At 37.3% G+C, this 12,675-nt stretch overlaps 1 protein-coding gene across 1 annotated transcript; it reads right to left on the bottom strand.

The window, feature by feature from the left end:
- Nucleotides 1–220: 220 nt before the first annotated feature.
- LOC109447135 (glycosyltransferase 6 domain-containing protein 1-like) lies at nt 221–12,255 on the bottom strand. Its single transcript, XM_088793137.1, has 4 exons — nt 12,173–12,255; nt 10,576–10,623; nt 1,283–1,420; nt 221–890 (listed from the first exon to the last, which is right to left on the bottom strand). Exons 1-4 carry the CDS (start codon nt 12,253–12,255, stop codon nt 221–223), a joined length of 939 nt encoding a protein of 312 aa, XP_088649263.1.
- Between the last annotated feature and the right edge of the window lie 420 nt (nt 12,256–12,675).

Raw genomic sequence — 12,675 nt, 5'->3', positions numbered from 1 at the left:
TAAATAATAGCATTGTTATAAATTTACATTAAATTATCATCCATTTATTCTTACTCCAGCATAGGTAGATTTAGGTGGTTCAAAATTATAAGGAGAAAAAAATTATTTTCAAAGATCACACATTTTTGTAAGTCTCTAAAATACTGAAAAAAATTGCTGTTTTGTCTTTAAGTAATTATTGTGAGTCATTTATTAACCCATAAATCTAATGATGTAACCATCAAATCCTTTTTGACTGCCGTGCTATCTTAACACGTTTAATTTGTGGAGGAGTTCTAAAAGTTGGATCCCAGTTGTATTCTGGTGATAACAACTTCGTGGGCTTATTGATAAAAAAATACTTGTTGAGGTGACATTCGTATGTGCTTCTAAGTCCATTTTTAGTGTCATTAGTGACTGCTTTTTGATATTCTGCAGTGAAAGTTAAAACCTCCTGGGGTGTGCCACCGAAAATTGCACTGTCATAATAGAAATCTCCCTTTCCAAAAGGGATGAAAGCTGCTGATTTAGGTCTTCTCTCATAAGGGACTTTTTTAGCATTTTCAAAATACCACCACGCATGAAGCTGAGCTACAGACTTGCCGAGGGTTTCCACTCCGAAGTCGTTCTTGAAGATCTGGTTCGCCGTCATACAGAAGAGAAAGTCGACTTCACGCTCCATATGCTTTATGATGTACACATTTAAGGTCTTCATGCCCATGACGTTCAAGTCTTCCCACACCTTTCCCTCTGATACAATAGTGAGTAGTTTAAATGTTCGAAGGGGACCTAACTCTACGTGAGGTATCCTGGAGAAGTTATCCATCAAGATGTAGAAGATAACATTGTAGCCAATCATAAAGTGCTTATTAGCAGATTGGATGAACTGTTTCAGGTCCTCTCCTGTAAACCTGTGAAACATGAGAAAACAAACAAACAGTAAAACTGAAAATCATCAGGTTGAATATACACGTCACTGTTGCTAAAGAACTACCCGTAGGGAAGGGGAGAGAAGTTGGTCAGTGAAAGAGAATGTAGTGAGCTTGGGGGCCTGAGAAGAACCATAAAGTTTGTATGAAGGAAGACAAAGGGAGTTAAACGGCTATTAATGAAAAGATTCCCAAGTAGTGTTAATGACTCAGCCCCAGCTGGAGAAAATAACGACTATAAATGAGTAAGTATACAGATGAGCCAGAAGTAATGATTAGGGTTCATCATGAACAGCTCTTTGGGTATAGAAAGTCTATGGGTGCTGATCTCCATTTTTCCAAAATAAAAAAGGATGACTATGAATAGCACTTACTTTCCAGTAGTCCATACCACCAATCCTATGGTAATGTTCAGCCTTTTATAATATTTTTCCAGGACCTGTGTATTGTAAGTTCCTTCCCATATGACTGGAGCAAGCCAGTCAGTTGTTGTTATGACATCAAGGCGTTTTCTGTTAAACAAACAAGAAGCCAATGAAGCAGGTACCACTTTATTATGACAGCAGAAGTTGTCCAAGTGGATATGCTAATGGTCATAAAGTGCTTACGATGTGCCAGGCACGGTTATATTGAGTGCTTTACATTACTTGTTTAATCCTTGCCATGTCTTATAAGTACTATTATTATCCCTGTTTTTCTTATGACAAAAACTTAGGCACAGATGGGTTGAGTAACTTGCTTAGTGTCACACAGCTAATAAATGGCAGAGTCAGGGTTCAGGATTAGTCAGTTGGGCTTCAGAATCTGTGCTTTAGTCATTGCACCATAGAGCCTTTTGGGCCCAGGGATTTTTTTCTTTGAGCTCTGACTGCAGCTTACACTGAAGTAGCTCAGGGTCTGAACATTTGTCTGATTATTGGCTAAAGCAGGCAGCACCACTGTCTCCTCCTGTCTTGTTCTTTATATCCCCCCTCTCCTTTTTCTCTTCCTCCCTGCTCTTTTCCTAGAAGCTCTAGAGTAGTCTCTTTTCATTTTTTCCCTAATGCTTTAGGCCCGTTGGTGCAACCTGGAAGAAAAGTGAGATGAGTCCAAAACGGGAGACTTAATAGATTTGCTTCTAATAATAACGAAACGGCAGCAGCTGGAGGCAGGGCATTAAACTATTAAAGCAAATTAAGAACTTCATTTTGGAAAGAACTGAATATAAAGGGAGAAGCCATTTTGCTATTGGTGATTGTAGGTTTTAATTACAAATCCAGACCAGGATTTGGCAACCCTTAATAGTATATTAATAATAATATACAGTGGTAGCCCCCCCTTATCCATGGGGGATATCGTCCAAGACCCCAGTGGATGCCTGAACCTGGATTGTACCAAGCCCTCTATATAGACTATGTTTTTTCGCACTGATAACTGAGATGGCTACCAGGTGACTAATGGGTGGCAGAACATACAGAGTGAATACCCTGGACAGAGAGATGAGTCACGCCATGGGTGGGATGACGTGTGACTTCATCATGCTGCTCAGAACAGCATGCAATCTAAAACTTATGAATCGATTATTTCTGGAATTTTCCATTTTACATTTTTGGACTGCTGTTGACCACCGATAACTAAAACCATGGAAAGCGACACTGCAGATAAGGGGGACTATTATAATAGCAAATTTTTCAAAAGTGCCTCTTCTAACTGTCTTAGGGATTTCTTACATTTATTTTTTTATACATTTATTTTTAAACCCTCCCTGGACTTAGAATTTATAGCCATGTATTTCTATTTGACTCACAGGTCTTAAACTCCACCTTCATACTGGCCCAATGTGTCTTTGTCACAGTGAGGATGCTTAGAAATTAGGTACACTACAGATACAAATCAATATCTATTTGAGAATATGAAAGCATTTCAAAATCATCCCTTTCATCGTTAGATCAAATTAAGGATTTGCTACCAGAGTGAAAGAGTCTCTGAAAGCAGAGAGCAAATAAAGACCTGTGTTTAGAAACTGTCTGATAAACAGAAGAGAAAGAAGGAGAAGAGACTTAGAATCATTCGATTTATATTACTCTTTACATTACTGTATTATATTATGAAGGGATGAAACTCTTCACCTGGGAGGTAAATGCTGCCTAGAAGGCATCGTCTGCACGGAGGCTCTCAGTAATCAGGTGGACGAGACAACCTGTCCTCTGATGTCAGTCAGGTGCCCTGCCTACCGTCCCTTATGGCTGGCTTAGTGTCTATGTACAAAGTGGCCCCAGCTACTTGGGGTCCAATGGAGGTTACACATGGGCTCAATGACACGGACACCCCCTTACTAAGGTTGAGCTGTAGCCAGTGCTGAGTGCCCAACCTGCCAACAGCAGGGGCCAACACTGAGCCTATAATATGACACTGTTTCCCAGGGGACCAGCCCGCCAACTGATGGCTGGTTGATTATATTAGACTCCATAATGAAAGGGGCAGCATCGTTCCCTCGGGAATGTTTCACGTTCTGGGTATGCATTTGCTTTCCCTGTCTACAAATCTGCTAGCTTTGTTAACTTGCAGAATATCTTATATTCATTGCCATTGTGTCACACATCACGTTGTCTCCACACAACGTACACATTTCAGGGTGACAGTAGTGTGGCAGTTGACTCACTTCCATAAAGTTCTCTAGTCTGACTACGTGCACCACTGTCCGGAGGCAGCAGGCCTGGTAGCAACTGGAGTGGCCAGGACAAGTCTCAATTTCAGTGTGAGTTCAGAGATAATTCGCTGAGACATTGAGGTCCATGTTCTATGCTACATCTTCATACTTTGAGCCAATGAATAACATGAGATACCATTTCTTCCGAAGCTAATATACACAGCCCATAAAGCAAGATGGATGCGGGGATGTTTCTGCTCATGATTACATCTAATAATGCGCTTATAGAATGTTTACTTGCTGTTGTTGTGACCTTGGCTTCAGTGGGTTTAAAGTTCCTACATGCCAAGGGAGGAGTCCTTCCTCTAGGGAATAATTCATGGTTCTAAGAACCTGATAGCAGGTCACTTGAGGTTCCTCATGCTGCTGAGCTAACAGGCAGCAAATGGTCTGACTGCACTGGCCGGGATGACAGGTCTTCATCACGACGTGGGTATTAGGTGCACTTATGCAATGCTGGCAGGCAGGGCTGCATGTAGAACCCAAGTGATTCTCTGGGGTGCTCCTTAATACCCCTGTTTCCAGTAATAATAGTCAATAGGAAATTGTGGCAACTCAATAAGGTGGGATGCCTAAGGGACTCAGACTTCCGGAATCGAGCTTTGGGTCACCCCATCAGATAAGAACTCGGTTCACTGAAGGGGTTATCAGAGGTCAAGGAAACCATGGAACAATGATTATTAACTCCTTCCTGTGTTACTAACCTCCTGAGTAACTACAGAGGTGGGATTGTAGCCATGATTTGTTATGTTAATTATTCTCTCCTCTTTCCCTGCCACCTTGTATGAAGAATGCTCGAGATGGCTGAATTGCCATCACCTCTTGATACCCCATACCTGATGGGACTTCATGTTTCTCCTGTTTGGGGAACATGAGCTTTTTCATCTAAGTGAAAGTTGAGAAATGATGCTAGTGGCAAAAAAAGTGGATTATACTAGTCATTCTTCATTTACCATTTCTCTATCCATCCTCAACTCTTCTCTGCCTATCCGTACACCTTGGGATCAGACTGATCACCCAAGGACCCCTGCTGTATGGCTTCCAGTGGGTCCTGCTAAAGGGAGGCACCAGCATAAGATCAGAGGGCAGGGAGAGGTTATCTATTCCCCTCCTCTCTCTCCCAGCTTTGTTGAGATCTTAGCAGTGGCTATGTCCAGATGCAAGCACAACTTCTGTTGGGCGGCTAGTTCATGGTTCCAGAAATCTCTGGTCTCCAGCAATACCGTCCCTTCCCTTGTCCCTTTAGGCCTGGGTGGTCACAGCTTCCTGCTGTTGCAAGCGCCTTGGTATCTCCATATCTTTTGTTGGGTCTCTTAACCTTGCCCAAATCTCTGCCAACAACCCTTTGATGAAAAGTTAGTTCATCTCACTTGAGTGGCTTCTCTTATACTCAGATAGATTCAGTACAGTGGTACCTCGGTTTTCGAACATCTCCGTTGACGAACATTTCGGTTTACGAATGCCATAAATTTTATGGGTCTATGGTATCGTTAGATAGTAAAATTCATGCTAAATTTAGTTTTAGGGGTTGATTTTAAAGGTCTAGAATGGATTAATCCATTTTGCATTACTTTCTAGGGGGAAACTGCACCTCGGTTTTCGAACGTTTCAGAACTCGAACGGTCTTCCGGAACGGATTATGTTCGAAAACCGAGGTACCACTGTATTTGAGAAGCTTAGGAGACATTGCATGAGGCCTGAGCACATGGTGTTGAGCAGAACACAAAATGACCTCATCATGAAGTATATTGCTTACAATGGAAATTTCCAGAAAGGAAGTAAACAGATAAAAGGCTAAACTGTCTATAGACTATCATAGGTGTGAATGATAGAATGAAGCACAATGATGATGGAGGGAAATAATATATATGGCCCAAGATATGCACATTTTTAATAAAGAGAAAATAGGTATTAAAATGAGTTTGAAATGATTTCGGTGCTATAAGGTATCACTGTCACGAAGATTTGGTGAGATGTGATTCATGTTTACAATATGGAAGGGTATAATTTGTCCAAAAAGTTTATCTGGAGAGAGAAGGTGGGGGCTCTTCCTGTAAGTCAAGTCTATATTGACCTACATCTAGTTCTAGCAAACTGAGCATGAGTCTAAAAGGAGTAAAAGGCAGAAGTAATATATTGGAAATAAATATACCATAAATGGACAGAATCATGATAGAATAGCACTAGAGAATTTCCAAGGTATACGTTTTCCACATCTACTCCTGCTCCATCATTATACAGTTTCTTCACTTCCTGTCTTCCTGGCTTGATTGCCATATTAGCAGCCTAGTTTGTGCACTTTTCTTTCTTTCCCCTCTATATTCATATTCTATAGATAATATGTGTACAACATAAACACATCTATACATACAAATATATATCCAGTCTTTTAAAATATTGTTAATTTTACTGTAATGAGATAATGCTTGCTTTTCTCACTCCACACAACTGGTGGGAATCCTTCCAGGTGACCTGGACTAGTTCTTATTCATTCTTTTTAATGGCTGAATAATATTTCAAGGTGTGGACAGTTTGTTTAGCAATTTCCTTAGAATAGGTATTAATTTTATTTCTGGGATTTTTGTCACTATGAGAAATGATACATAAACTTTCTTAACCTTATGTCCTTATGTATTGTGGCTATTATTTTTACTAGGTAGTTTCAGGAGTATGATTGCTCTATATGTACTTTTTTTTTTTTTTTTGGAGGAATATTGGGGAACAGTGTGTTTCTCCAGGGCCCATCAGCTCCAAGTCGTTGTCCTTCAAACTAGTTGTGGAGGGCGCAGCTCAGCTCCAACTCCAGTTGCCGTTTTCAATTTTTAGTTGCAGGGGGCACAGCCCACCATCCCATGCGGGAATTGAACCCACAACCTTGTTGTCGAGAACTCGCCCTCTGACCAACTGAGCCATCTGGCCGTCCCTGTACATTCATTTTTAATACATATTCCCAATTACCTTTTAAAAGGCTATAATTCATATCTCCACAAGAATTTTCTCTACACTATTAGACTGTAGCTTTTAAAAAATTCCAGTTTGATGGGAATAAAAATTCATTATTACTTTATTTTACAATTCTCTAATTTCCAGTGAATTTAAGCATCTTTTCATAGGCTTGTTGGCTATCTCAATTTGCTCTACTATGACTTTCGTATTTTTATTTCGAATTCTTAATTTTTCTCAGTAAGTTGTAAGAGTTCCTTATATTTAGATTACTACTCTATCATCTGTATTACAAATAAATTTTCCCAGATGGTTTTCTCATCTGTTAAATTTTGATTCTTAAACCAAATTTAAAATTTTTAAAAATTTATATAGTGAAGTGAATTTTTAAAATTGCTACTAGGTTTCCAACATTTATTAAGATCTCTTTCTTGAAAAAGGAACCCTCATACACTGCTGGTGGGAATGTAAACTGGTACAGCCACTATGGAAAACAGTAAGGAGGTTCCTCAAAAAATTAAGAATAGAATTACCATATGACCCTGCAACCCCTCTTCTAGGTACCTATCCCCCAAAATCCGAAAATATCCGTAAAGACATATGTACCCCTGTGGTCATTGCAGCATTATTCATGGTGGCCAAGACATGGAAACAACCGAAGTGTCCTTTTTTAGATGATTGGATAAAGAAAATGTGGTACATGTATACAATGGAATATTACTCAGCCATAAGAAAAGATGAAATACTGCCATTTGCGACAACAAGGATAGATCTTGAGATTATCATGCTAAGTGAAATAAGTCAGACAGAAAAAGTCAAGAACCATATGACTTCACTCATATGTGGGATATAAAGCTGAAAGCAACAAACAAACGAGACAAACAAACAAAAACTCACAGACACAACAGTTTAGTGGTTACCAGAGAGTAAGGGGAGAGGGGGAGGTGGAACAGGGTAAATGTGACCAAGTATATGGTGACGGAAGGAGATTTGACTTTAGGTGGTGAATACACAATGCAATATATAGATGATGTATTATAGAATTGTACACTTGAAAGCTACATAATTTTATTAACTAATGTTACCCCAATACATTTTTAAAAAGAAAAGAAAAAGATCTCCTTCTTACCTAGATTTTACATGTTCTCTTACTGACTTTTAATAAGAACTTTTAATGCTTTATATTTAAATGTACGTCTTTAATCTTTCAGGAATACATCTTTATATATGGTGTAGTATGGGGGCTCCACATTTTTCCCACTGAGCTTGCCAATAATACCAGCCCAATTTATGAAATAATTCATCATTTCCTCACTGATTTTTTTTGTAGCCATAAGTATTTATTTAAATAGAAAAATGTCAATTCCTCCCCAAATTAAGTAAAACTGTCATGTGTTATATTTGGAACAAATAATTCTGGTCATAAATTCTAGAAGCTGGTTATGGGGAGGGAAGCTCCATATAAGAGCCTCTCAAGTGTCTGCAGGGCTAGGATCAGATCTTTAACTCTGGGAATTCTCTTTGTACCTAGTTCATAGCTGTCCTCACTGATTTTTATAATACCAACATTGTTATATATAAATTTTTATACAGTGTACTGTGATCTAATTCTGGATTTGCTGTTCTTCTGGTCTAGTCTGTGTTGATTTGATCATTGTGGTGTTAGAAAATATATTCTGATATTTGTTAAGGCAAAATTGTCTTATTTTTCACACTTGTTTGGCTGTTCTGTGACATTTATTCTTTCATATTTACTTTAAGCTTATGGTTTTTTTCTAATAAATAAGAACAAAAAAATCTTCTTCCCTGCTATCTCAATATTGAAGAGGTCATTTTATTTTCAACTCAAAGCCAATGTGATGCTTAATAATAAAGCACAAGCCTTCCAATTAAAGTAAAGAATGGCTTCTACCACTATTACATTGTCACGAAAGTGCTATCATTTCAATCAGACCAAAGGTTTCATGTATGTATTTATTCTAGAAATATTGAGCCTCTACTATGTCTAGGCTCTTTTCTAGGCACATTCTAGTGAGGAGAGGCAGATAATAAATGAATAAATAAGCAAATATATAGTATGTCAGATGCTGATGAATTCAATGGAGAATGATAAAACTGGATAGGGAAGAAAGGAAACGGGGATGCTGTTTTTATATGAGGTGGTCGGAGAAGGCTTCACTGATAAATAGCATTTGAGTGGAGTCTTGAGGGAAGTGAGAGAATGAGCCATTTGGCTATTTGGAGGATGAATGGTCCATGCAGAAGGAACAGAAGGTGCAAAGGCCCTGAGGTGAGTGCATCCTTGGTGTATCTGAGGAACATCAAGGAAGCCAGTGTGATTACAGTGGGGTGAGACAGTAGCTAAATATGAGGTCAGAGATAGATGTTAGGCAGCTGTTTTATTTATAATTATTTTTCATATTTTAAACTCTTTGAACTCCCTGGAAAGCATCTTACAAGATCAGAGGGTCTTAATGTTCACAACAGCAAAAACTTAGAAAGAGTTTAAGTGCCCTTAGCAGGGCAGTGGATGAACAAACTGTGGTGTAATTCCATAGCCATTTATTATGTAGCCATCCAAATGGATGACACTGATATGCAATTTTTGGATGAATCTTAGCAATCTAATATTATGGGGAAAAATAAGTCCCTGGTGATTACATACAGCATGATATCCTCTTTATAAAGTTATAAACAGCTAAAATTTAAAAATAGACTTTTTTCAGAATATATATGGATAACATAAATTTATATTTATAAAAAGAAAGCGGGGCGGCTGGATGGCTCAGTTGGTTAGGGCACTAGCTCTGAACAACAGGGTTGCCGGTTCGATTCCCACACGGGCCAGTGAGCTGCACCCTCCACAACTAGATTGAAGACAGCGACTTGGAGCTGATGGGCCCTGGAGACACACACTGTCCCCTAATATTCCCCAATAAAATTTATTTTTTTAAAAAAAGGAAAGCAAGGGGCTGATCAACCAGGATTCAAGGAGGTGGTTGTTAGAGTCATAGGGTGAGGAGAGAGAGTTGGGGTAGTGGGAAGGACACAAAGCTTATGTTGAACTTATTTATGGTTGTACTTTTTGTTTCATTTTACAAAAGCAAGAAAGAAAGCACACAAATAAGTTTTGCATGAACTAATGATGAGATGAGTCATGAAATAAGGATTATTTTTAATGTTATTCTGTGCACCTGTTCATTTAAACAATATAAATATGAAAAAGGAATTCACAGATGATGAACTACAAATAAATAATAAACATATAAAAGATGCTGAAATTTAATAATAATTACAGAAATGCAAATTGAATTAAGATATTTTAATTAACAGTTTTGCCAATAATAAAATGTTTGATAGAATAAAATATAAATATATGAAACATAAAATTTTATCAGCATTTATCCACTGCTGATTGGAAAATAAATGGTATAATCATTAAATGGCATTAGCAACCTGAATCAAAATTTTAATTGCTTATATCCTCTTAAATTAATGATGCCACAATATGAATTCATCCTACAGATAAATTAACAAAACAGCATACAGAAACTTATGTACAAAGATATTTATTGAAATATTACTTACAATAGCCCCTAAATTGCAAACAATACAAAACTAATGGGGAGTTGGGTGAATTAACTATGCTATACAGCCATAAAGTAGAATACCAGATAGCCATTATAAAGAATGAGCTTCTCCCCTGAATGTTAATGCCAAAATCAAGAAGAGTCATTAGTGGCATTTTTGGGCTGCTTCTAAAGAAATTCTTTTGTTTCCCTTAAAGAAACCAGGAATGTTAAACCAGATAATATCTTTCTCATTATGACCCTTAATTGCCTGACTCTTTATAAGTATACCCTAATTTTTTATATAAAAATCTTAAAAGAAAAATCTCTAAGTCCTGGAAGCCTCCCAGGATAGCTACAATTTGATGATGAAAAAAAAATCTCCACCATTCAAATTGAGTTATATTATTATTATTAGTATTATTATTATTATTATTATGTTGTAAGCAGAATTTTTTGTTCTTACTTAGGATTAAACCAGTCTGAGAGCTGAGGTTCTTCTGTTTCATGATCCCTGGGTACAAAATGAAAATCAGGTTAAGTGTAGTCCACTCATTCAACAAATATATGTTGCACTCTTATAACATGACATCACTATTTGGTGCTGATTACATAACTATGAACATTAACTGAAATAACTCAAGAATGGGCTTAACAGCATACTGGAAAGGATGGAGGAAAGAATCAGTGAACATAAAAATAGAATAATAGAAATCACTCAATCTGAATAAAAGAGAGAAAAACAGTGGGGAAAAAAAATGTCTGGGACATGTGGGCCGATAACAAAAGATCTAACATTCATGTAATTGGAGTGCCAGAAGGAAAGAAACAGAATGGGTCTGAAAAAGTATTTTAAAAAATGGCTGAACACTCCCCCAAATTTGGCAAAAGACATAAATATACAGACTCAAGAAACTGAGTGAACCCCAAACAGGATAAACCTAAAGAAATCCTATGTTAAGGCACATGAGCGTCAAATATCTGAGAGCTAAAGATAAAAAAAATCTTGAAAGCAGAAGAGAGAAATGATTTACCTATAGGGAAAAAATAATTTGAATGAAAGTGGATTTCTCATCAGAAACCATGGACCCAAAAGGAAATGGATTGATATTTTCCAAGTGCTATATAGAACAGTCAACCAAAATGTCCCTCTGTAGGTGAATAGTTGAACAAACTTTGGTACATCCCTTCATGGAATAAAAAGGAATGACCTATTGATATACACAACAATGTAGCTGGATCTCAAGGGCATTACACTAAATGAAAAAAAGCTCATCTCAGTAGATCCTATACTGTATGATTCTATTTATAGATATCAAAATGACAAAATTATAGAGCTGAAAATAGAGTAGTGGTACTAGAGGTTAGGGAGGGTCAGGAAGAGGAGGTTGGGTGTGAGTATAAATGGTAGCTCAGAGAAGATCTTTGTGGTAATTGAATTCTTTTGTATCTTGATTGCTGTGGTGGCTACACAAACCTAGACATTTGATAAAATGTCATATAATGATACACATACATTGTCCCAACATCAATTTCCTGTTTTGATATTGTACAACAATTATGTACGAAGTAGTATTGGGGGAAGTTGGGTCAAAGGTGCATGTGACCATTTGTATTTGTGAACCTATAATTATTTCAAAATCAAATATTAAAATAACCCTTTAAAAGTGCTTTTTGACATTTCAGAGGTGTTTTCAGTCAAAGATATTTCATTATAGGATTGTCCAGGCCTTGTGCTCAATCAAAATCCAAATCATCCCTGCCAAACCTCATTAAAAATATACAGTAACAAATGAATTTTTTTAAGTTTGATTTTTTGATGATTGGTCTCACTAATTTCTCAGGTCCTACACAATGGTCAATGGTAGAAAACATGGTTGACTATAATGATGGCTATTAATCTAAAGAAAAACATCATCCTGGACAGAGATACTTAAACTATAGAAAATGTCAAAAACATGTCTGGTGTGCGCAGGTGAATGTGTCGAGTGAGCCACATTTGGAGATGTACACATACACATATCTGTACAAACTCATGCACATGAATATGTCTGACATGATACCCAAGAAATTTATCCGTGGTTGCCTCTAGAGAATTTAGTCTAGGTTTCTGTGCTTTCTCACTGCCACTGCCATTAGCAACCATTTGATTCCAGCCAGTTTGCCCTCAACACAGTGTTTGTAGAATATTTATGGAACAAAGAATCTTACCAGCAGAGACTTGTCTTCTGTAGGTGCTTCTTTATTCTTTAGATAAATTTTTAAAAAGGCATTAATATTAAATTTGAACAAAAGCCTATTGCAATTAGAATAACAGAAAATCTAGACCATAGATCCATTCATTTACTCACTTGTTAACCAAATAATTATTGAACATCTACTATGTACATGGCAGGCATAATGCTGCAGTTCTGGAATCTGCAGTGAGCTTATGGTCTATAATTTCCTTTTTGATTCAGATAGCCCATTATTATCTTCAAAGAAATATTATTGATATTATTACAAGTGACCACGAGTTCTTAAAGTACAATACTCCAGAGGGCCAATAACATATGGAAACAAAGCA

This window comes from Rhinolophus sinicus, chromosome 16, assembly GCF_057876585.1.
Source record: "Rhinolophus sinicus isolate RSI-liver-muscle chromosome 16, RSI-T2T, whole genome shotgun sequence".
Lineage (NCBI taxonomy): Eukaryota > Metazoa > Chordata > Mammalia > Chiroptera > Rhinolophidae > Rhinolophus > Rhinolophus sinicus.
The sequence above is the reverse complement of the archived record's forward strand: the minus strand, read 5'-3'. Positions and strand labels throughout refer to the sequence as shown.

What these genes read in the sequence shown, in the direction of transcription:
- LOC109447135 (XM_088793137.1), bottom strand. Translation starts at nt 12,255, where the DNA reads ATGGTTGCTAATGGCAGTGGCAGTGAGAAAGCACAGAAACCTAGACTA. An exon ending in TCAGACTGGTTTAATCCTAA is followed by an intron (nt 1,421 to 10,575) that starts GTAAGAACAAAA and finishes TTTGTTTAACAG; the next exon opens with AAAACGCCTTGATGTCATAA. An exon ending in GTGGTATGGACTACTGGAAA is followed by an intron (nt 891 to 1,282) that starts GTAAGTGCTATT and finishes CATGTTTCACAG; the next exon opens with GTTTACAGGAGAGGACCTGA.